The 23,967-nt window shown below is 54.9% G+C and overlaps 1 protein-coding gene across 5 annotated transcripts in view; it reads left to right on the top strand.

Annotated features, from left to right (window-relative positions):
• DENND1A (DENN domain containing 1A) overlaps positions 1-22,714 on the top strand; it is a 489,670-nt gene extending 466,956 nt beyond the window's left edge. For 3 of the 5 annotated variants that reach the window (XM_040631857.1, XM_040631855.1, XM_040631856.1), the window contains 4 exons: positions 2,239-2,327; positions 15,545-15,673; positions 18,330-18,585; positions 19,598-22,714. In XM_040631857.1, the coding sequence (XP_040487791.1) occupies positions 2,239-2,327; positions 15,545-15,673; positions 18,330-18,585; positions 19,598-20,800 (1,677 nt within the window). In that variant the 3' untranslated portion in view covers positions 20,801-22,714. The remainder of the gene's footprint in view (positions 1-2,238; positions 2,328-15,544; positions 15,674-18,329; positions 18,586-19,597) is intronic. The other 2 variants (XM_040631858.1, XM_040631859.1) reach the window with 1 other exon arrangement.
• The last annotated feature ends 1,253 nt before the right edge of the window (positions 22,715-23,967 follow it).

The raw sequence follows: 23,967 nt of genomic DNA, 5'->3' as shown, positions 1-23,967 counted from the left end.
CCCCTTCTCCCTGCTCTGTCTGTTTTATCATCCCTAATGAAGCAGTCTTCTCCATCGATCCTGCTGATTGCCAACCCATTCCTTTTGTTTGTTGGCGCTGAGCCATTCGGCGGCACTCTGACAGCTCAGCTCGTCTAATTAGCTCTGTTGTTCTTTTTCCCCATGTTTCACCACGTTGCAAGTTCAGTTGAAGTTGCCACAAACTTAATCCCCCCATTTCAGCCACAAGTTCACATTCCTCACCCGCCTTTATTGTAGCGAGGAGCGGCCATGTGCAAGGACAGGGTGACAGGCCTTCATATCTGACCTTTCCTGAAACCCCCACCCCAGGACCTCCAGGGCAGGGCAGAACGGCTCCGCCACCCCACACTGCACATCCGCCTCTGTGAGGAAAAGTCTGGGGGAGCATTCCAACCCGGTGAGCCTGTTGAGCAGCAGCGAGAGGGAGAGGAGTCTGGCTGTGGTCAGGGAAACCGGTTCAGGGTTTGAATGGGTGGGGGATCTAGCCATCCATTTGTTCAGCAGTGGTGACTGGATGTCTGCATTGTAGCAGGCCATGCTCTAATACGCTGATAATAACAGCAACGTTCTTGTGCACTTCTTAGATTCCAAGCAGCCATGTCCATTTGTTCCTGAAAGTCTTGCTGGGTTACCGCCGTAACACCAGGCACTGAGCAGGAAGCTAGGGAAGGGTCAGGTCATCTCAGATGGCATCTTCTAAATTCAGAAATGCCCTATCCCCATCTCCTTTGTGTGGTTGATAAGGTCACAGAGAAGCCACCGTGTGTGCCAGACTCCTAGCTGGCGCTTTCCCTGCACCATCTCATTGGATCTTCATTCAGAGGAACCCTGTGGAAGAAGACAAGTTTGGTGGAATGCATTTGGCGGTTACCGCATCTCTGATTTGCCAAACAAGGCTGAGATCAGGCTGGCCACTCCGCAGGAAAAACTTTGGTTAGATCAGACATGCAGAGACCCGAAAGCTTGATGAGACTCTGCAAAGACTTGTCTTTCGTGCAGCCAACTTCTGTAATCTGTGTTCTCCAGCCGTTATGCTGTGTCGCCCATAAATTGCTGGGGGGGGGGGGACAGGGCCTCAGGTAAGAGGGCAGGCAGTAAATGGTGTGCGTGTGTACTCTCCTTCCCTGTCTTGTCTGAGAACCTCAGCGGTTGTGGCATTTCATCTACCTTGTTCCCTCGTCTGCAGAGAGAGAGCAAACCCCCTGCACTGGGGTGTCCATGCATTTTTATTGGCAACAAAAGTCACAGACAGACTTTCTTGGTTTAGCTGTCTCCAGTCCCTCTCTGGCATTGGAAATGCTCCGAGATGATGGTGCCAAATTTAAAGCCATGTAATGCTGATCGGCCCAGATGAGGATCCTTCTAAGGGCACCTACAAATTCTTAGCCTAACTCCCAGCACAGACCCTGGCGGGGGAGGAGGTGTCTTTTTCTGTGGGCCCCCATCTTGGCTTTCAGAGGCAGCAGATCAGGAAAAACAAAAAACCAAAAACAAAACATCTTGTTGCAACAGGCCAGCTGTGGATTAGGAAGCCGTGTACTTCACTGTGAAATACACCCACCACTGCCGAGCCTCAAGCCGGGTCCACGTGAATGCAGGAGCTCCGTGGGGCGTGCGCTGTGCAGGCTGAGCCCTGCTCAGGAGGACTGCCCAGAGATGGCCTGGGGAACAGAAAGATGATTTTTATTGACACTCTGTAATGCTATCATCTGCTTTATTCCCCCCTCCTACTCAGAGGGGCAAATAAGCATCCTATGATTCAGTTGTAAAAAGAATGAAATAAGTACGTGTACCCTAGACATAAAGCCCAAGTGAAACCTTTTTGTTCTACTGAACCAGTTTCAGGGTTCTGGAAGAAGGTGAGCGGGGACTTATCGTTAAGTGAGGGCCTCCGTGTTTTGGGTCCTGTATGGGCACTGTCTCGTTGAACTCCCACGGCAGCCCTGCAAGGAGGCAGGTGGCGCTGTCCCCTACTTGCAGATGAGGAGACCAGGCTCTTCAGAAGACCCTTTCCCACTTGAGTAGGCCATGGAATTCTAGTTCTTACGTCTGCTGCAAATTCAGTGGCAATGTTCTTGCAATAAGCAGAGCTTTTGTAGCCTGTACCATGCAGATGCCTCAACGTTTATTTGGGGGCTGCTTATCTAGATCTGCAGAATGTTCCTGTATGGCTTTTCCAACTCACTCCTTGGGGCCTTTCCCCTGTGCCCGTTCTAGGTGCGCCCTCCCCGCCCACATGTCGTGAAGAGACCGAAGAGCAACATCACAGTGGAAGGCCGGAGGACTTCTATCTCAAGTCCTGAGCAGTGAGTACCCCGTTTCTCCCCTCCCCTCTGTCTGCCAGAGCCCAGGGGGCCAGGCCTTTGTGGGGTCCGTTGCTGCAGCTCTGGCCTTTGAAAGACTCCCTGGAGCCCTGAGCAGGTATTTCAACAAAGAGGTCAGTCGGGGAGCTGGGCTTGATCTTCCATGTCGGCTTTTGCTAGCAGTTGTCATATCTACAGGAGGCCCCAGAGGCCAGGGAGGCAGGCCTCTAGGCTGGGTTTTGAGTGGTGACACCCAAAGTGTACTCAAACAGGCTCAGAAGAAGGTTCCAGGCCCAGGTCAGCAGGGGAGAGCTAGGAACCTGGTCGAGGAGGCAATCTATTTAACAAGGACCATCACTCTCCTAAGCCTGGGGTGCTCAAGGGCTCTAGAGCTTGGATTTATACCCAGAGCTGTCCTTATCTACCGCCCCACCCTCACCAGTACCTTTGCTCCCCTGTGCCATGGCAATCATTTTATTAGGGCCTGGCTTTTCCACCTCCCCTCAGGCCCAGGGCTCTGTGGGCAGGCACTGGGTGTTCTGCCCGGAAGCTAGCACAGGGCCTGGCTCGGAGTCACATGCAGGATGGATGCCGGATAGAGGAGGTTAATAACGAGGCGGGTGGACAAGCGATGCCTGGAGATGGAGCTGCCCACGTGGCAGAAGACTTAGAGCTGCACACAGCCCCAAGTCCAGAACCGTCTGGAGTGCTGCCCTTTGTCCCTGAGGCCCACAGCCCTGGGGCTCTGCCCAGACAACTCAGCAGCTACACACTGGCTTCCTGTGATCCTTTGAAAAAGTACACGAAACCATCTCAGTCTGGGGTTTGTTAAGGGAACCAAAACAGTTGCCCCAGGGACCCTGAAGTCGCTTGGGCGAAGAGAGGAATTCTCCTCCTGTCTGCTCTACTTTCAGAAAAGTTGTCAGGGAAAGGAGCTAAGGGAAATGGCAGGCCCTAGCCAGGAAAGGAGCCAGAAGGAAGAAACAATTCTGAAATGTCAAGCCGTGTCCTAATACAGGTTGCAATATCCTTCAGCTCTTCTAGGGTTCTCTGGTTTACAGTCTGGTGTTGCTTGAGATCACCGTGTTGTTACAGAACCAGCCTACCGAGGCCTGCTTACACCTTGCCCAGAGAGCTATGGGAGACTCGTGTGTGTGTGTGTGTGTGTGTGTGTGTGTGTGTACGCGTGCGCACTAGCAAAATCAAGATGCTTGATTATGCAAAATTTAGAAGAGAGGACTCCAGAAGTTGGTGTAGGCATAACTTCTCTGCACAATAGGACGGTGGGAGTATTAAGGAATAGTTCCCTGGCCGCCACTGTCATGGATTATCATTGCCCCCTTGTGGAGAAAGTGCCACATAGCTTCAGAGTTCCTCAGACCCTAAAGATTTCTCCTTAGGGAGGGATGAAATTAGTTACTTTTCTTTAAAACCATGTCTTTAAAACTGGGCTAAATCTTTTAGACACTGTGCAGCGATACAGAGTCTTGGGGCTGGGGATATTGAAATGCAAACCCAGAGTGTCCTTGCATTGCCCAAGAGCACGCCAGACCAGCAACGCTCCACATTTTACTGAAAAGCATTTCCCATGCTGTGTCCGGGTCACTGATTAGAGGTCGGAATTCCTAATTATGTTTATTTATGCCGTTGCTCTCCCAGCCCCGTGATAGGGGATGCCTCTTCAGTACGTGCCAAAGAGCCAGTGTCCGGTAATCCCATCCTCCTGGGTGTTAGCAGAACTGTGCCCTTATCACTTTTTATTTCTTTTTGCAATATGCCTTGTTTTAGATGTCTATTCAGGAAACATTTGGGGTTGAAGTGAACCAGTGGGAACATGGGAGCTAGTTCAGTTGGTTGGCAAACTGGCAGCGATCGAAAACAAATGAGAGCTTCTCTGTGGCCAGAGCTCACAGCAGCTCCAGCCCTCCAGGTGATCAGGATGCACATCTGGGGATATTATTCCAAGAGTTTCTGTTCACATTTTTTAAGGGGGGGGGGGCATGCTGCTCTCCCATAATACCGGTGACATTTATGGTGCAACTGGGGTATTTTCCTGCATCTCTTCCCATGCTGCCTCCCCACCCCCACCCCCCCGTCGTGCTCCTCCATCTCCAAATGCCATGTCACAACAGCACTTGGATGTGTTTTTCTCAACTGTCATCAGCTCCAGCTGGCAAGACCAAGTTCTTGAAACACAGGAAGCATCCAGCGGAAAATATTTTAATAAAACAGACTCCTCATAAAATATTGTTCTGGGGGGGAAAGAAACCAGCTCCACCAATCTGTCAGCATTGTGCTGGGAGACACGAGAAGACAAGCCGGCAGGCAGGAGCCAGATCCTAATGGGCCTTTGTTGCGGGTGGTTCCGTGTGGGGCACATGGACTCTGTGCCTGGCCCTTTCATCTGGCCTGGATTTTCTGGACTCACGGATCATTGTCTGTCCCGGGAATATCGCAGTACATCGCCAACTTGAGGGTTTGGCCGGCAGAGAGATACACAAGATCTTTGAAGTGGAGGGAGAGGTTCGGTCCTCCCGACTTCTCGCCCCAACTCTCACTTCCAAATAGCACATTAAATAATTAACTTCGTGGACAGCAAGATGGAGCTGATTAACAATAAGACGGTCTCCATGGCCTCCCGCAGCAGCTCAGCGTCTGGAATTCATCAAGGCCCAGTAGCGTCGGCTGCCAGCTCTGTGGCCACAGATCCCGTTCTTCCTTTCCAGATGATGTCCATCTGTCCATTCATGTATCCATTCATTCAGCAGATAGTTTCAAAAACCTACCAGGTGTGAGCGATTTGGGATTTTTAAGAGGGGGCCTTTAAAGAGAATCCCCATGCTGACTCTTTTGTGACTTGCATTTTCCCGAAACGAAATTTCTCGTATGTCAAATGTCTTTTCCGAATCAAAGGTGGGTGTCCTCACCCCTTAAAGCCATCCAATGACAACTGGAAGAACACTTCAGAAAGATTTCTGGGGAAAACATTCCCTCTGTTTTTCAGCTAACACTAGCTGATTAATATTCAGTGACTATTTCTCCTCAAGAAGTACTAGCTACTCGCATTATTATTCAGAACAGGCTGATGGGATGCCCTGAGGATTCCCTAGGGTGAGAGCTAGGGCTCGGAGGGGTCAGGCAGCGCGGGCTGTGGGTCAGGGGCCACCCGACAGCAAGTACAATCGAGCACCTCTTGTGTTCTAGGCCCTCTTCGGCTGGTGTTTGTTTCTTCTTCCACCGAATGGGAACTCAGGCTCAGAAAATATGTGACCAGTGTTCCTGGGTCACGCGGTTAGAAGGTGGAAGGGCCAGGACTCCAGATGCTGCTTGATTTCATTCTCTCCGATACACTCTGCTACCCACAGGGGTCCCTTGTCAGTTGGCTTTGCCTAGAGAGACGGTTCTGGGTCCTGTGTCCTAAGATGACTTGTCCCACATGCCGCCCTTCTTCTCTGGTTCCTGGAAGTCAGGAACTGGAGCTGTTCAGTCCTCTTCCTGGCACAGAAACGGTGTCCCCCTGGTGCCTGAGTGTTTCTACCTGGGGAAGGAAAGACAAGCAACAGGATGTTTTTGTGAAGGGTAGGTGGTGTCTTTCCCATCTAACAGGGAAACTGAGGCTCAAAGGGAGACTTTCTAATGGAACTAGCCCAGGGTCTGAGGGCTAGAAACTGGTAGGATCAGCTGTCTGCTGACACAGCCCTCACCCCTTCTTCTGCACCATCCGGCCTTTTCGTTGAGAACCTAAGTATGACCCTGAGCTACTCGGAGTGATGGGGACAGTGGTGGCTGCAGGGGGCATGGTGAGGTTCACATCTCCCACCTGTTAATTGTCATTTCAGCCGCAGTGTGTGGCTGTCCGGCCCCACCTTCCGTTCCCCTCATCCTGCCAGGTGTAAGAGAATTTCCCATTGAACGTGATGCTTAGAAGGAGCCGACAGCAAACTCTAGAAGGCAGCACTGTGCTCAGTACTCCCCACCCTTCAGGACCACGCCCAGCATGCAGACAGAGGCCAACGGCAGGGAGTCCCCTGCTGGTCCTCAGGCTGCCTGTCCTTTGTTCCCCACAACAGGGGGCCGGGCAGTAGCCCTCTCAGGGTTGTGGAGGGTACTGACTGCCATGGTCAGACAGCCTCCACCTTGTTTAACCTTAACAGCCCTGAAGGGTGGGGCTGTCTTCTGAGTCTTAGTGGCCAAGAGGCTGGCAGTCAGTAGAGCTCAGAGACGCACCCAGGGCTGACCAGCTGCACAGCCTGAACTTTGACTGCACACCTCCGTCTCCCTCCAGCGGGTGAGCCCCACAACCCCCTCTCGGGAGTCCTGACTGGCTGCGGGCTGGTACTTTGAAGGTTCATTGTACTAAGTAGGAGTGGTCCGGATTCAGGCACCAGGAGCCCACAGGCCATTTCCCTGCTCACCTGGCTGGCCAGATTTGTACCAAATCTGCTCTTTTCAAACAGTTTCGTTTGTCTGTAAAAATAACCCCAGAACCTTATAATCCGGAGGTTTGGGGAAAGAGACAAGTTCATTCTGAACCTCCGTCCTTAGTGTTTCTGCGGCCTCCCCTCCGGGGCTCATCCTAAATATAGTTTGCAGCGCTGCATCCTCCTTGCAATAGTCCGTCCTCCGGACTTGCCCCGTGTCCTTGCAACCCCTGCTGCTCACAGCTGTGGCGGCGTCCCGCTTCGTGAGCATGCGTGGTCTGCCTCGCCATACCCCTCCTACTGGATTTGTAGATTGTTCCAGGTGTTCACTAACATGAAATGCCAGAAGAAATGCCCTTGTTCTTAAAGCTTTTCTCATCTGATATCATCCTAAGGAATGGAATGATGAACAGCTACCATTAGCCAAGAACGGCCTGCTAAGCACTTTGCATACACTGTTTCATTTAATCCTCACAAGAAATCTGGGGGAGTAGGTATCATGAGCTCGATTTTGTAGACGTAATTGAGACCCTGAGAGGTTGTCCCTGACCCGTACCCCCAGTCCTAGAGGCAGATTTCTGTTCCATGTTGCTAAACAGCTTGCTAAAAGAATTGTACCACTTTATGCTCCAACCAAAACTCTGGACTCCCTGTGAATCTGGGTCTGGGGGACCCAGAGGAACATGTGTTAGAAATCCTTCTGACCAAGGAGAAATCCCGCGGGTTGCGCTTGGCTAGACAGGCAGTCTGTGCACCAAACTGCCGGCCCACGCCGCTTAGGGATGGCAGAGTCTCACCATCCAGCTTGCACCACGTGACCCCAGCACCCAAAGCCCCAGAAGATTAAAATAAGATCAGAAGAAGCTGCCAGAAGCATTTAGTGAGAGCTCTGCACAAAGACGAGGTCTCGGGACATTGCAGCTGTATCTCTTCGAGCCAGTTGCACACGTGCTCAGGCAAAAGATGATGTGCCGCTCCCCGCCGTCTGCTCAAGACCTGGACTCAGCGCGGACTCAGTGGTGCTGGTCGTGGATCACAACAGGGGTAGAGCTCCTCTCTCTCCTCCCCAGGCCCAGAGCTGCCCCAGCGGCATGGTTGGTGAACTGCTGCCACGATGGGGAGTTGGTGCATGGACAGGGCTCTGGGACCCCACAGACCTGGGTCAGCCTCCTGCCCGTCAGCTGCCAGCCAGAGACGCTGGGCGAGACTCTGCCCTCTTTTTTCTCAACACAGTGTCTGTTCACATCCCGAAGAGCATGATTTGGGAAGCTGCCCGTAGGAGCCGCACTAGCATCCTGAGGTGGCAGGGTGCACTAGTCTCCCCCCACCTGCAGCAACACTGCTGTCAGTGGTCTAATGCTCACTCTGTTGCCTCCCCATGAGTTGCACCCTCCCCTCCCCATGCCCACAGTCCCCTGACTTCCCCTGATACAGTGCTGACCTTCCATATTGTAGTATTCTCTTTACATCATGCACACGCATACACACACACACACACACACACACACACACACACACACACACACACCGGGAGCCTGGGAGCTCCTCCAAGGCAGGGTGACCATGTGCCCTTCAGCTTCGACTCCTCAACTCCTGGACCAGAGCCCAGCCCAGACCTCTGCTCAGGGATGTGTACTGAATGAAAGAACAAGGGAATCAGCGAAGGCAGCCCGAAGCTTATAGCCCAGTACTCTGGAGATGGGGAAGGGATGAGTGTTAACCATAAATGTGTGAAGAGCACCTACTGCGTGCCAGGTGGGATTGGGATGGGACTATGAGGCTGCCAGCACCTCTCCTGCCCGGGGCCATCTAAGAGCCAGAAACTGCCATCAGCCCCAGGAGCAAGTCTCCAAGATGCCAGCTGGCCCTGGGCCCCAGGGGTGGGGACAGCTATCTAGGTCCTACTCACTGGCAGCCTGCCAGGATCCACTCCCTGAGCAGCCAGGAGTCCAAACACCAGAGCAGAAGGTCCCAGACCCAATTAGGAATGTGAGAGGCCCCTGACCCAACTCGGTCCCCCCATCCCCTCTCCAACAGTGGGTTTTGAGCCCTGGAGACAAAGCCACGCCAGGAGCCAGACGTGAAGTCTGAACCCAGACTGGAAAAGCAGGAACTGCCAAGGAGTCCCCAGGAATGTGCAGCAGCCCAGGAAAATCCAGGTCTCCCTGTCCCCAGCCCCTTTTGCCTGACGCTCGAAGGGAAGGACCTCTCCCAGGAGCAGTCACAACAGGAGGCGTTAGTGCCAGCTGAGACACCAAGCCTTCAGCATGCCCTGAGAGAGGGTGCCCCACCCTCCAGACTTGCTGGTTTCAGCCTCCCCTGAAAGCTTGGCCACCTCACCTGAGTCCCTCCCTCTTCCAGGCGTCATGCCACCATTTCTCATGCCTGTTTCAGGCCCGGCACTTCACGGGTCACCTTGGTTCACTTCCCCAACGCCCCGAAAGTCTTCACGGTGCAGGTGTCTTAGCCTGTTCAGCCATGAAGGAACCAAGGCTCTAGCAGGTGGAATGACCTGCCTTGGACCCAGAATGTGCACCCACACCCACGTCCACTGCTTTCTCACCAGACACCCTGCCCTCCACCACTGCTCCCATGGTGCCCGCAGAAGACTCGGGCTTGTGGCAGGCAAAGGCCATCTTCGGGGAGAGGGACAGTTCTTCACAATCTACACAATTTCTCTTCCGGAGAGAAAAAGCATGGACAGTGTCCCCAGGTGTCCCTATCCCCCATCTTCCCTCTACCAATGAGCCTGAAGAGTGGCACAGTGGAGTGAAGCCCCTGTCCTGTGTTTGGGCCTCTCTGCCTAGGAGAGTGTCCCCCCAGTGGCCTGGGAAGGACTTCTCAGGGTGTCTGGGGCATGGGTGTGGACATGTGAAATTGACACTAGTGATTTTTTGAAAGAGTGAATGAATGAGCCTACAGGTTGATAAATAGTCAAACAGATGGACTAATGAAGATCGTAAATGCAAAGGGCATTACCAATCAGAGAGAGAGAGAGATGGGGCCAAGCCAAGAAGGCCCCCTGCTGCCTCCCAGCCATCCCATCACCCCCTAACCTCTCATGTCGCCTCAGTCCTCGTGCAGGTTCAAGACCCTCCACCACCTGGTCCCTGCCAACCCTGTCAGCCTCTTTTCTTGAAACTCCCACCCTGACCTCAAGCCCCTTGTGCCCACTCCTTCCCGGGACACCTCCAGGCCATCCTGCAGCCTCCTCCATATTCATGATTGAAAGCCCAGCTCCTACCTCACCTCCCAAGCGGAGCCTCATCCAAGAGCCCCTGAGCCAGGTATACCCCCACCACTGCCCTCTGGCAGAGCAAGTCCCCATGGGGTGAGATGAACCTGATGTCACACCCACCCGTCCCCATAAGAGCAGGTCCCCTGACAGGAGGAACACTCTCACTGGTGACCATGACTCATGACAGCAGTGATTCTCTCTTATTGTTTTAGAGACTCACATACAACAGAGTGGAAAGATCCAGTGTCCAGCAGGTTCCGTGTCTGTCTCCTCTTCCTCCCTGAGAATGATCTTACCCGTTAGCCTGGGTCACACAGAGGATAGCCCCGGTGCAGCTCCAGTTTCCCCCTGTGGGTCTTGCGGCTGGTTTCCCCCAGAGACCAGCCTGACTTGCTTCAGAGCCCTGTTCTGTTGTTTTCACCTGGTGCATGCTCAGGCATGGTCTGGAGTCCTGGCCCTGTTACGGTGATGGAGAGATGGTATAGCCAGATCCCCGGACGGGTTCTCTCGGTGGTTCTGATGTGCTAGGATAGGCCCAGCTGGGGACCACTAACCTTGACCTGGAAGGGCTTTGAAGGCAGGACCCACCTTATATTCATCCTTGAACACCTAGGGAAGACCCTGCACGGGATGAAAATGCCCAGAATCTATTTGTTGGCAGGCGAACGTGGTGTGTGGGTAGTAATTGAATATGTACTGTGTGCTGGGCATTAGGCAGAGCCCTTTCTGAATAATTTCACTCAACTTTGTGATAACACTGTCAAGAGGGCTGTAGAAGCCCCATCTTAGAGCTAAGAAATTGAGGTGCAGGAAGGTATAAAATGACTTTCCCGAGGTCATCTGGCTGGGAAGTGGGGGATGGTTGGAAAGCTGGATGGACTGGCGTCCACTGGGCCGGCAGGACTGGCCTTGTCCTGGGGCCTGTCCCCACTCATCAGCCCAACGGGAGCCTCGTCTTTAAAGGATGCCAGAGCAGCCAAGACATTTACCAAGTAAAGATCCTTTGTGCTGGAGTGAAATGATCCTTTAAAAATGATCACCAGCTCCCCTCGTTACCTCCGGAGACCAAGTCCTTGCTGATATTTCCCTTCTTTATCTCAAGTACATTTAAATGTCAATTAAATTTGAAATATCTACATTTGTCAGCATTTCATTTTGGGCCAGCGTGACGTGCTGCTGATTTGTCCACGCGATGTGACACATGAAAAAAACTCTCGAGATGCAGATCTTCCTCATTAAAAAATAAGCCCATGCGATCCCGGCACGGCGGAGAGCCACAGAGCACGTCCCTGCTTCCTGACGCCGTGTCTCTGACATGGTATTTAAAAAGGAACAGCCGCGCCTGTCACCACTGTCACATGCGCGCGCTAACCGGCGACACGTTAAACCAAACATTAGAAAGGGTTCGGGAAGTCATCTGCATGGGAACTCCGAGCCGAGATGAGGTGGGCAGAGGCGGGAGCAGCCGTGGGAGACGATGGGGTCTGAATGGTGATGGACAGCGGGCCTTTCTTCCTCGCCAAGACTCTGGCAGCCCTCGCTGGGTAGCCAGGTTCACCACGACCTGCCTTTTCACAGACAGCTCTTTGTGTGTAAGAAAATCCAGGCGAGTGGTGGGTGGCAGACTGCAGGGTAGTAGCTGAATTGGGTTAATGAGGGAAGAGGTACACTTTTTTTTTTTCCCTCATATTCTGCCTTAAGCTAATAAAAAATTTAAACCTGGACATTTTCAACGATTCATCCTTTATCTCTGACAAATATCTGACTGTATGTTTCATAGGAGGACATGAGCAGCTGAATTTAAATAAGTTTATTTTGAAATCTCACTTTTTATTAAAAGTAGAAGGGGGAACACCCTACCCCTTATTTCATTGTTTCGGATCCACAGAACTGAAGAGGCAGGACCACAAAGTGGTTTCAAGTCAGGCAGATCCAGGTTCCTGGCCCTGCCGATGCCTTCTGTGTGACACTGGGCGACTGACTACCCCTCTCGGAGCCTTGGCTTCTCTATCTGCAAAGGGAGGACGGGATAAGGAATTAATGAGAAACGGTACAGGTCGCACTTAGCCGAACACTTGTAAGTACTGCTGGTATCATCATCATCGTCCATGTGACCCAATGCCTGAAAAACCGCTGAGCTGACCAGACCACCCGGCAAGGTTCACTGTCATTCTCAAGAGACCCCGGGCTTCTTGAAGCCACCGCCCAACCCGCCTGGCCTGGCCAGGAGAGCTGACCCGAGAGAGAGAGTGGTTTGTGAGCTCTTAGGTGAGGTTCCCTCCTCCCCCTCTCGCCCCCCAGGCCGTCACACCAGCGTGGTCAGGCACTGGATTTGACAGGGCTGCAGACCACAGCAGCCTGGTTTGAGGAAGCCAAGGTCCAGTCCAGCACAAAGGCTCTTTGCTCTTGCGTGAATCCAGACATTCCCAGCAGGTTTAGTGGCGTTCAGCTGCTGTGCCGAGCTGTGATCTCTGCTTCCTCGTCAAAGCCAGAGGAGGAGAGCATGCTGCTTGCAGGGGTGTCGGAAGGGCGTTCAAGATGGATTCAAGGGACACCAAAGAGCTTCATGGAGTTTGACTCAAGCAGGGGTGCGCATCCCCCTCGTGCACGTCTACCACCAGCCCGGCTAACAGGAAAGCGAGGGCCCTGGCCTGGAATCCCTGCTTGTTGCTTCCTGGCCAGGGCATATGGTCACATCTCTCTCCCTCACGGTGATTCCCGGGGCTCGGCCAGCACTGGTCTGCTCCCAACAAGCACCTCTCGCTCGGGAGTGTGGATGGATGGACAGATGGATGGATGGACTAATGACAGGCTCATTCTCTGTGAAGTCAGTGCAGGGAAGCCTTCAGCTGGGCTGTTGGGAGGGGTGGAAGTCACCTGTGTGAAGCCCCTGGCACAGCGGATGTTACTTCAAACGTTTTCCCCGAGACTCCTGCCTGTTCCTCTACACCTAACACCCTCACCCCCAGATGTGGTCCTGTTCTACGGTCTCAGCACCTCGGAGGACACTTTCGTACTGCAGCCAGAAGCTGACGGAAGGGACAGGTGCCGTGCTGGGACTCCAGAAAGATGGGTGCGACGGGTGGGGCTTGCCCCGTCTCCCCCACACACTGGCTTCCCTTCCCGTGACTGCAAACCCCCATTGCACTAATGTTGTGCCACAGGTGGGGATAAAGAGAAGGATGAGCCAGGCCCCTGCCCTCGAGGAGCTGCACTCAGAACTGCAGGAGGTAAATGATATCGATGAAGTGCTACAACACGCAGCCCAAGGGGAAGCGGACTCCCTCTAGGGGGAGCACTCCCGCCGGGAATTCCAGGAAGGCTTTCTAGAGCGCCAAGTGAGCCAGTCTTCAGACCGGAGAGCAGTCAGTGCCTGAGGCGGAGACGACCGGAGGTCTGTAGGGTGTGTCGGGGAGGGCAGGAGGAGGCTACGGAGGTGGACAGGGCTAGGTGTACAGCACGGTGTCTACCCTGCATGGAGCTTGGACCTGGCACTGCCTCTCCGCAGCCTTCACCCCTGCCCACCCAGCATATTCCACAAGCTCCCCAGAGGGGAGTCTGAGGCCAGGGTACCTGTCCACTCCTCCACCCCTCCTCACCTCCTCACCTGCCCAGGAGAGCCGTCCAGTGCTCGAAGTGAGTGCATCCCCCTAACTTTTAAGCGGTTGAGTAAATCATTCTGTGAATGTCTGAACATTATTGTTCCTAACACTTAATGGGTACTCACCACACAGCCAACTCCGTCGACATCGCTATTTGGAGTCATGGATGTGCAGGGAGAGTGACAAGTTTGGGTCTGTGATTCTCAGCAGGGTTCCAGTGGCTGTGCAGAGGGGCCCTTCGGCTGCGCCGTGTTTTCTGTCCCAGGGGGTGTGGCAGGAGCCTGGCGGCCCTGTTCTGTGAATCATGTCTTCCTGCCCTCTCTCCTGAGTCCAGAGGAGACCACTCCACCTAAGCCGATGCTCTCTGTGGTCCAGGAAGAGCCCAGGCCCTACCATCAAGGTAGGCGGCCTGGGCAAGGAGAGGAGCCCAGTGACCTGCCTCCTCCCTATGCCTGTGTGCGACCCTGGCCAAGTGGCTTCCCACTCTGAGCCTCGGTCTCCACTTCAGTATTATGAGGACAAAGCTCTTAGCCTGCCTACCTTCCAGGGATGACACAGGAATGAAGGGTCTAGGCTGGCATGTGCCAGGGAGCTCCGCAGCGCTGGGAGCCAGCCCTGGTTCTACTTATAAAAGACTAGCATATTCCTGGCGACAACTGGCTTAGCACCCGTGATGGCAGATGACAGCACAGCCCACTCTCCTGGTCCCTCACCACCCTCCAGTGTGGTTGCCATTCACTCTTTCAGACATGGTGGCCTTTCATGACATGAAACCTGGACGGAATCGCGTCGGAAAGCAGAGAAAGGAGCCCGCTCTGCCTGGGGGTGGTGAGAGAGGAGACTGCCCCCCACTTGGGCACCCCTACACTTCCTGCCCCATCCTCTCACGAACTTCACCACTGCCCCCGGCGGATCCTTGGGGCCTGCCCAGCCCGGTGTGCGGGCCCAAACAGTGGGGGGCCAGATGTGACCCGAGCTTGCCGGTCCGGCGCCCCTCTCCCAAGCCCGCGCCGCTCGGGGGCCCTGGCCGGTGTATAATTCATGGCGGCCGCGCGGACTTTCTCGGGGCTGCGCGGTGTTTGTTTATAGAGGTAGAGCTCACAGGTGGCTGACAAGGGAGATGTATTTTTTATAACAATGAATATTTAATTTCCACATCACAGATGAAAAAGACTCTCTGAAGAGGCGTGTGAGAGAGACTCCAGAGAGCAGCCGCTAATCAGAAGAGGGCCTTCTAGCCAGAGCCCCTCCACGGGGCTCACTTTCTTCTTTAACTTTCTATTTTTATGTTTTCCTGATTATTGAAGTCCATATGCACATTGTAGAAAGTGTAGAAGACACAGAAAAATGAGAAGGGGCAGAGTGGGGGGAAGTCACCCCTAAGCCCGCTAGCTTTTGTCGACATGTATGTACAGCCCTTTCCAGTCTTTTTTCTCTGCTTTTTCCCACAAGTAGGGGAGAGAGAATGGAGTATAATTACAGTTCTGCGTCCTGGTGTTGAGATTTTTCTCTTTTATAAACGTCGTAGTTAATGGGCGGCTACTTCAGTCAAGTGACTGTCATTCACCGGCCTCCTAGTGCTGGAAATGTAGCATGTGCCATATTTTCATATTATAAACATAGCAGCGATGAACATCTTCGTGCATCATTCTTTGCTGTGTTTAGGGTTATCTAAAGGGAAGTGGAAGGTAGGAGGTCATAGGTGACTGGATCACACGTTTAAGGCTCTCGACACCTACGGCACTCTCGGTTTCTTTCCTGTTTGGGACCAGCTGCCTCACCTCGGGGCCCGTCAGGCCTCGCAGGCCCTCTGGCCTTCTCCAGGGAGCCTATACCTCAGGGTGGCCGAGGGAGGCCAGGGCCAGGCGCTGAGCCCAGAGGCCCCCCTCCCACCCCGTCACGTGGAGTTCCGAGGGTGCCTCCTAACTGCCTCTTCTCTCTTGTCTTCCTCTGCCCCAGCCTAGTAAAGCCCTTGCGACACTATGCGGTCTTCCTGTCCGAAGACTCCTCTGACGATGAATGCCAGCGGGAAGAGGGCCCGAGCTCTGGCTTCACCGAAAGCTTTTTCTTCTCCGCCCCCTTTGAATGGTCTCTCCTTCCTTCTTCCATTTCTCTGAGCTCAGCTTGGTGATTCTCCTGGGCCGCGTGGGGGAGGGGGGCCGTTGCTGCTTGCCCTTGTGCGTGGGGAGGGCTGTCTGGAGCTGCTGCCTTCCGGTGCCCCCATGCCAGCTCTTGGGGTGAGTGCCCAGGACGTTCATTCTGCCAGGCCCCGCAGGCTCTGTGGTGAGGAGTAAAGGGACGAGAGTGGCAGGGCCTACAGGTGTGAGATGGGAGTGGGCATCCCTGTCCCTTACCCAGGAGAGTGCACCTGACTGTTAAAGGAAGTGGTTGTTGATGCCCGAGTCCTCTTATTTCAGCACATCTCCAAAAACTATGGAGATGGAGGGTCAGATTTTAAGCTTTAAAAAAAAAAAAAGTATTGATATGGAACGTGTCTATTATTGCTGACAGATCCAGGTGTTTTCCTTATCTGCCTGACCGTAAGGTAATTTTTATTATTGTTTAGAGCCTGAGCCTCATACTAATTAAAAAGAAGGTTCATCCACAACCCAGTACCCCCCCCCCAGTGTTAAGCTTTATCAGTTTCCCTTCCTTCACCAGTTCTCGCCCCTCCACCCACAAGTTTTTCGGGGCTGGGGTTGAGTGAAGGGACCGCTTTTGTCCGTGGTTATTAACAAAGCTGAAGTGTCTCTGATGGATGCCTTTGAGGGAAGAGCGCTGCCCTTTGCTGAATACCCACGGGGCCCACAACCACCATCTCCTAGAAGAGGGGCTTCTTCCCTCCATCCCCCTCCCAGTTCCCCTCCCTTGGCCTGGGCCTCTGGGTTCCTCAGGGCACCTGATAACCCGCCCCCCAGCTCTGCTCCTGCCATTGCCCCCCAGGGGTAGGAGGGTTCTGGCCCTTTCTGCCACCAGCTCACCTAAGAGCCCAGGCGTCAGCCCTCTCCTGATCTCCTCACTTAGAAAGCGGTGGCCTAAGTCAGTGCTGCCCGAGTTCACATGCCACCTTCTCTGTACATTGAATCTTCCTTTAAAATTTTTCTGTTAAAACTTCAATAAGTTAACTTTGTCCTAAGTAATAATATCTCGATATTATTGGCCTAATGTATCAATTATCATTTCTACTATTAGTTAAAATAAAGGTAGAATCATTGGAATAAGAAATGTTCATCCATGTGTCAACTCAAAATCACCTTGTGGGTAAAAACGCTCTGCCCCGGTGACATCCAAGGACTCCCCATCAGAGTCCAGGGGGTCTCCTCACTCTTTTTTTAATTCATTGAGGCCTTAATTATTTAAATAGTGAATAACGCTCACTCCCTTAGCCAGGCCCTATGAAAAGTATAGGCTTTTGTGTGCGTGTGATTAAAAAGGAAGTGGCCCATATGTTAACTATACTAGAGTCAAATAAAAACAAATTACACAGGAAAAGCAAAAAAAAAAAAAAAAAAAACCAAAAAAAAAAAAAATAACCCCACCCATCTTAAGTCAAAATAAAATGGTTTCTTTTTAAAGAATACATTTCCTTCCTTAAGTGTAAGGAGCACACTGACTTTTCTTTATCCCCTTCATTGTGTTCATACTTGGTTCAAAGGTCTTTAATTCCTTGGTCAGATGGCTTAGAGGAAGTGGGGACTTTTGAAGTCTCTCATACTTGGTGTCCATGGCTACCTTTTGCTGTGTGGCATAGGGTGAGTTACTTAGCCTCTCTGAACTTGAGTGAGATAATGAAGGCTGATGGAGTCCTTGCCAAGGTCCAGTCTGGGTCTGTTCGCTGCGCCCTCCACTCTGTTGGGTGTTCCCTGTCCTGGTTCCTGCACGTGGGCCTTTGGGACCAGCAGGGGGTGCCCTTCCCCCACTTTACCAGAGGCATGGTCAGTCTGCTGGGACATGGGCTGAGCCAACCCCAACCTTTACTAGAGTCAGGGTTGATCCAGGCACCATTCTCCACGTACCCAGTGGTGCCCTGGGGCTCAGGTTTGTGAGAAAGGAGAGTAAGAGAAACCTTTTATCACCAATGCCTGGGTCAAAGGTACAGAATGCTGTTGACAGCCTCTGTTAGTCGGGTCACATAATTACCACCCCCACCTGCAAGGGAGGTGCACTCTGGAATGGGGGAGAGGCTGAGGTTCAGAGAGGTTAAGAGACTTTCCCAAGTCCCATAGCAAGAGATGGTAAGACCAGAGCTAGAACAGGTGAGCGCAGGCTGAGACCCTCACAGTTCCCACTGGGGGTCCTGAGCCACCCGGGGCAGTTGCCCTGGCGAGACTTTCCCCAGCTCAGTTCCCTATGAGCCACAGGATGGTGGGAGTACAGAACGGGCTCCAGAATGAGCTGCCCCCTCCCTTTTCAGTCATGTCCTGTTCCTCATGCCTTGTCTGGATGGCCTGCAAGTCCACTAGCCAGTTATATGGTGTGTCCTGTGGTTTTTGGGGGAACTAAGTGGATCCCCCAGTGCAAATCAGTCCCACAGTGAGCAGTAGAACCCACATTCAGCCTCAGGTCTGGCAGAGTGCCACTGCCCAGACTCCAGCACTCGCAGGGACCCCAGGACACTGTCCTATCCCCAAGGCTCGTAGGCGTACTCCTCAAGGCCTGGAAGTTCCGGGGGTGGGGGTTGCTTGCGCGTCCTGTGGAGGCTCCGGGTGGGAGAATCAGCCTGCTCTGCCCCTCCCCGCCCCAGGCCTCAGCCGTACCGGACACTCAAGGAGTCAGACAGCGCAGGCGACGAGGCAGAGAGTCCAGAACAGCGAGTGCGGGAGCCCACGGGCCCTGCCCCCGCTCCGCCTGACCGGGCTGCCAGCATCGACCTTCTGGAAGACGTCTTCAGCAACCTGGACATGGAGGTCCCACTGCAGCCACTGGGCCAGGCCAAGAGCCTGGAGGACCTTCGGACCCCCAAAGACCTGAGGGAGCAACCGGGAACCTTCGACTATCAGGTATGATGCCAGCAGGGGCGGGTACCTGCCAGGGCTGCTACTGTCCACACGAGGCAGGTACCCCCATGTGACAGTGAAGGAGACCGGGGGAGAAGCAGCGACTTTCCCAGGGTCTTCAGCCCATGCTCGGGGTCGTTCTGCCTGTAAACCCACCGGGCAGGCCAGCGCCAGTGATCACTTAGGAATGTTACACCTGGCGGAAATCGGCCCCTCACTTCCGTGTGCGCGTCAGACAGAGGCGTGCTGCTGCTCCGGGTCCCCCCCCCCCCCCCCAGGACCAAGTCTCCTCGGACAGCCTCGGCCTCAAAATTCCTGGGTTCTGGATTATTTGCGTGGGACCACTGATCCGTTGCGACTTGCGATCTGTCACATTCCTTCTCTGTGCCTGTTTCCCCACTTGCAAGTGGAGGCTGCTGACGGAGTCGCGGGGTCTGTGGAATTCCCAAAGCTCCCGTGGGCACCGTGATTCATGTGATTCTTGCGCGCCCTCCCGCTGGGAGTTAGCGTTCCCTGCTGCTGACGCCCAGGTTGCGTCGCTTGTGAGTGGCAGAGCCAGACAGGAACCCAGTCCTGTTTCCCTGCCAGGGGAACCCATGCCTCACTCGTCCTTGAGCTCACAGGTGATTAAAAGTGCCCACATGCTTTGAAGAGTGAAAAAGGCCTGGCCAATAGATGGTCAATAAATGGAGGCATTTTCCTAAAACTGCTTGGCAACACCGACGTAAAAGGACAAGGGCTTTTTCTGGAATCCCTCTGCACAGTGAGAAAAAAGCCCGGCATGGAGTCTGGAAAGTGAGGAAAATAGTGAAGAGAGCCTGGGCTTGGCATCTGGACAGACCCGGGCTCTCTGCCGGTGACCTGGGCCCAGCCCCCAGCTGCCCTGAGTCCCAGGGAACCGATCAGCCACACGCCCGGAGTCCAGCAACAGGAGGGGCCTGGGGCCGGGGACTTGCTGCCTTCGAGTCTGTGCGGGTCAGTCTCTGGTCACTGCCTCCCTCGTTCTCTCCCACAGAGGCTGGACCTGAGCAGGAGCGACAGGAGCCGCGGGATGCCGGTGGCCTTGAAGCTCACCCACCCTTACAACAAGCTCTGGAGCCTGGGCCAGGACGACATGGCCATCCCCAGCAAGCCCCTGGCCGCCTCCCCCGAGAAGCCCTCAGCCCTGCTTGGGAACTCCTTGGCTCTGCCCCGCATGCTGCCAACCCAGGACAGCATCCTGAACCCCAGTGACAAGGAGGAGGCGCCTACCCCCACTCCAGGGAGCATCACCATTCCCCGGCCCCAGGGCAGGAAGACCCCAGAGCTGGGCATCGTGCCTCCGCCCCCCACCGCCCGCCCGGCCAAACTTCAGGCTGCCAATGCTGCGGCCCTCGGGGACTTCTCAGAGCAGCTACAGGCTGCGCGGGAAAGGCGAGCTCCCCTGAGCCCAGCCCCGTTCCCTGGGCTCCTCCCCAGTGCTGCCCCCCAAGGACCCACCGAACTGCTCCAGCCGCTCAGCCTGGCCCCCGGGGCCACAAGCACAGGCAGTGATGCCCTACTAGCCCTCCTGGACCCACTTAACACAGCCTGGTCAGGCAGCGCTCTTCCGCCGGGCCCTTCAGCCCCAAATGTAGCCGCTTCATTCACTCCCCAGTTCAGCTTCCCCCCAGCAGGGACCTCCACCCCATTTCCACAGCCATCACTCAATCCCTTCATCTCATCTGTGCCCGCAGCACTGCCTGCCATGCCCCTGGTCTCCACACCAGCCGGGCCTTTTGGGGCCCCTCCTGCTTCCCTGGGGCCAGCTTTTGCCCCCAGCCTCCTGCTGTCCAGTTCTGGCTTCTGTGTCCCACACAGATCTCAGCCCAACCTGTCTGCCCTCTCCATGCCTAACCTCTTTGGCCAGATGCCCATGGGTGCCCACACGAGTCCCTTGCAGCCCCTGGGCCCCCCAATGGTCGCCCCTTCAAGGATCCGAACGTTGCCCCTGGCCCGCTCAAGTGCCAGGGCTGCTGAGGCCAAGCAGGGGCTGGCCCTGAGGCCCGGAGACCCCCCGCTCCTTCCTCCCAGACCCCCACAGGGCCTGGAGCCCGCGCTGCAGCCCTCTGCTCCTCGAGAGGCCAGAGACCCCTTTGAGGATTTGTTACGGAAAACCAAGCAAGATGTGAGCCCGGCCCCGGCCCCAGCCCCAGGCTCAGTAGAGCAGCTCAGGAAGCAGTGGGAGACCTTTGAGTGAGCCAGGCGCTGAGAGTGAGGGTGAGCGGGGCCAAGCGCTGCGCCTCCAGCCACTGTGCTCCCAGGCTAGCCGGCCCTGCTTCCCCTGCTGCTGTTTCTGCCCAGGTTCTGCTGGTGGGAAGGGATGGGACCCCTGTCTGCCACCCCTCCTCCCCTACACACCACCCATCTCTGAGGTCTGGCCGCTAGAGAATGGTGCCAATTCTGGCCTGGGAATGGTCCCAGCCCCTGGGCACCCACCCCACCCTGCCACCACCCCCCTCCCCTGCACCCCTCATTAGGTTTTGCACTAAAGAGGTCAGCTGGGCGAATGATTGCCCCAGACCCAGCCCTATCCGCCTTCCCCCTGGAAACCTCCCACCAGGAGCCCCGAGGCTCCACAAGGCCTCTCCTCCCTAGCCCTGTTCTCTTGGCCCAACTGCAAGGTGGCCCTGCGCACCCCACCGGGACCGGCACAGGCATCCGTGGTAGCCTTGGCGTGAGCGCATCTGCACCAGACCCATGTGTGGAGTTCAGAGTAAGGAGAACCTACCTGGCGGGGCATTTCCAACCCCTCTCTAGCAATACACACACTCGTTCTTTCTTTCGTCAGGCTTCACCCCAGCCCTCAACCTTCAGTTGTTTCTGGCTTGGTAGGGATTTGGGGCTGGGAGGTCCTTGGGAACCCTCTGATAGGCAAACACAGCCCCAGTCAGCCCTGTGTGGGGGCTGGGAGCACCAGCACTCTTGATTTGTAAAAGAAGAACAGCAACAGGTAAATCGAGTGCACTAGGAGGAGTCAGGCCAGCGTCCTGTGCTCTCCCTCTGGTCGCCGGGTTTCTCCAGGTCTCCAGTGTTACTCAGATGGGGCTCAGCCTCTTGTTGCCTGGGACTTGCAGGGGCAGAGCTGAGAAGCAGGCACCCAGATTTCCAACTGGGAAGACAAGCTAAATGCCACAGGCTGATACAGGAGGCCCAGCTGCCCAGGCTCCCTGGGTCAGGAGCGGGCAGGGGCGCTGAGCCCTTCTCCAGGTCTTGGCGGAGTGGACAAACTTGGCTTCTCGCAGCTTGGAGAGGGGAGAAGGGCCAGTAGCCACCCCCTCCCCTGCCCACGTAGCATAGAAATTCCTGAGGCCAACGTCACCAAAGCTCAGTTGAAATGTTTTGTTATTGTTTCTTTTATCTATCTTTTCCTTTTTACTTTATTGATTTGATGAATCTTAAAATTGACTAGTTTCAATAAACCGAGTTAAAATATGGCCCATTTAAGAAAACAACCCTCTGAGACATGCAGGAAATTGTGAGCATTTTGACCTGATTTCTCATTTCCTATTTGTGAGTGGTCAGACACACAGTCTCAGAGGTGTCTGACAGGGCAAGGGGGCTCCCGGAGGCCCCTCGAACCCCAGGGAGCTTTGTCCCTGTCTGAGGGACCTGTGTGGGTCTGTGAGGCCTGGAGGGCGGGCCCTGAGGTTCTCCGATGGGGGGTGTGAAGAGCTGCTGACCCAGCACAGCGCCCCTTCCCAAGTCAGTCACGGCCCCTTGGGCAAGTGGCTCGCAATCTTCAGAGTGCTCTCTGGCTGCTGGAGGGGAGGGGGGAACCACGTGATGTCTGGGCACATGGGCACCCCCAGGCCTCTCAGGGGTTTCCATACTGGTTCCAGATCCACCCACCCATCCTGGGCAGACCCCTAAGCCCCGTCGGGAAAGGGCAGCCTCCCCTCCCCACCCCTGTAGGCAGGGTATGAGATGAGAGGTACGGGTGGGGCCCCGGGGAAGCAGAGCCCACCCCGTGGTCTGTCTCCCCGGCTGGGCTGGGGCTGGTGGCGAGCCCTCCATGTTCCCAGGAGCATTGTTGTCTCTTCACTTGCTGGACTGAATTTGCACCCAAGGATGAATGTTGCGTGTGCATTCAATAAAATCTTCTTGGGGAGAAGGTCGGTATCCCTGTGTCCTGAGGAAGCTCTGGGGGAAGGGGAGGGCTCAGAGCAGTCAGGGAAGGATTTGACCCCCAGCCCACACCCCAGCTCCTTCCTTTTGAGCCTCTGAGCCCAGGCCCTTCCCTGTCCCAAGCAGGGCGGGGGAGGCGGGAGCTGGTTGCAGGCATGCACAGGCTTGGCCGGTCCGTGCAGCAGGGCTGCCGGTCACCAGTGGTGTTGAGTGTGCCCAGACTCCAGGGAACAGTTCAAGAGAACAGCAGGAAATTCAGCGCCATAGATCTCTCATTAGCAAGGGCAGAGCCTCAGAACCAGCAGCTCTGTTGGGTGTTCGCGTTGGGATATCTGGACCAAGCACCCAGAGGTGGTGGTAAACACACCTGGTTGCCCATCATCTGGTCATGCCCCCCCTCCCCTGAAAAAGGACAGGTGCCAGAGCCCTTAGGAGCAAGAGAGGACAACGTAGGGCTCCCCCCAAAAAGTGGCACTGTTTTTATTTATTGGGGTTTCATGTGTCTTAGAAGAGTCTGCAAGAATACAGGTTTGCCAAATCCCTGATTTAATGAAATAACCAAGGTACCAGCTGTGGTTAAGTCGCTGGTACCAGATGTCCCCTCCCCCACTTTCCCAGGAGTCATGATGGAGAAAGTTGGGGGAAAAGTACCATCTTCTACAGGTTAAGAATGAAGAAAGCCCCTTACCCTAGTCCTGTCCCAGCCTTGGCTGAACCCCTCGGTCTCGGCCACCCACCTGCTCCCTTATCACATGGTTCTACTTCAGATTTGACGCCTGTGCCTCTGGAAGCTGGTGAGACCCTGAGGGGAGCCGGGTAAAGTCAACCACCAAGCTCAAAGTGGAAAGGGGTCTCCTGGTCTTGGCACAGGAGGCACTGGCCTAGGAAATGGGAAGGACGGAAGGGCATGTCTCCAGATCCGGGACAAAGGGACTTCATGAAACTAGGAGGAGGCCAGGCACTCGGGGGGGTGGGGGGGTGGGGAGGTGCCCCTCTAGGATTGGTGTGTTGGCATTGCCAGGGAAGGGACTGGAAGCAAAGCAAATTCCTCCTCGGCATCTGTGTGTGTCTGCAGGACCAGCCCCGACACAAAGGGGCAGTGCCAACATTTGCTGAGTTCAGCAAACAACTCTGAGGGCTTCCTGCGAGTCCTGAATCCTACCTCCCACCCCAACACATCACACAGCCATTTAGAGAGGTGACCCGTCTGTGGGTGAAGGAGTGGCTTCCCCAGGCAGC

This window comes from Ursus maritimus, unplaced genomic scaffold (assembly GCF_017311325.1).
Source record: "Ursus maritimus isolate PB19 unplaced genomic scaffold, ASM1731132v1 scaffold_17, whole genome shotgun sequence".
NCBI classification, from domain to species: domain Eukaryota; kingdom Metazoa; phylum Chordata; class Mammalia; order Carnivora; family Ursidae; genus Ursus; species Ursus maritimus.
This window is presented reverse-complemented; position numbering and strand designations above follow the sequence as displayed.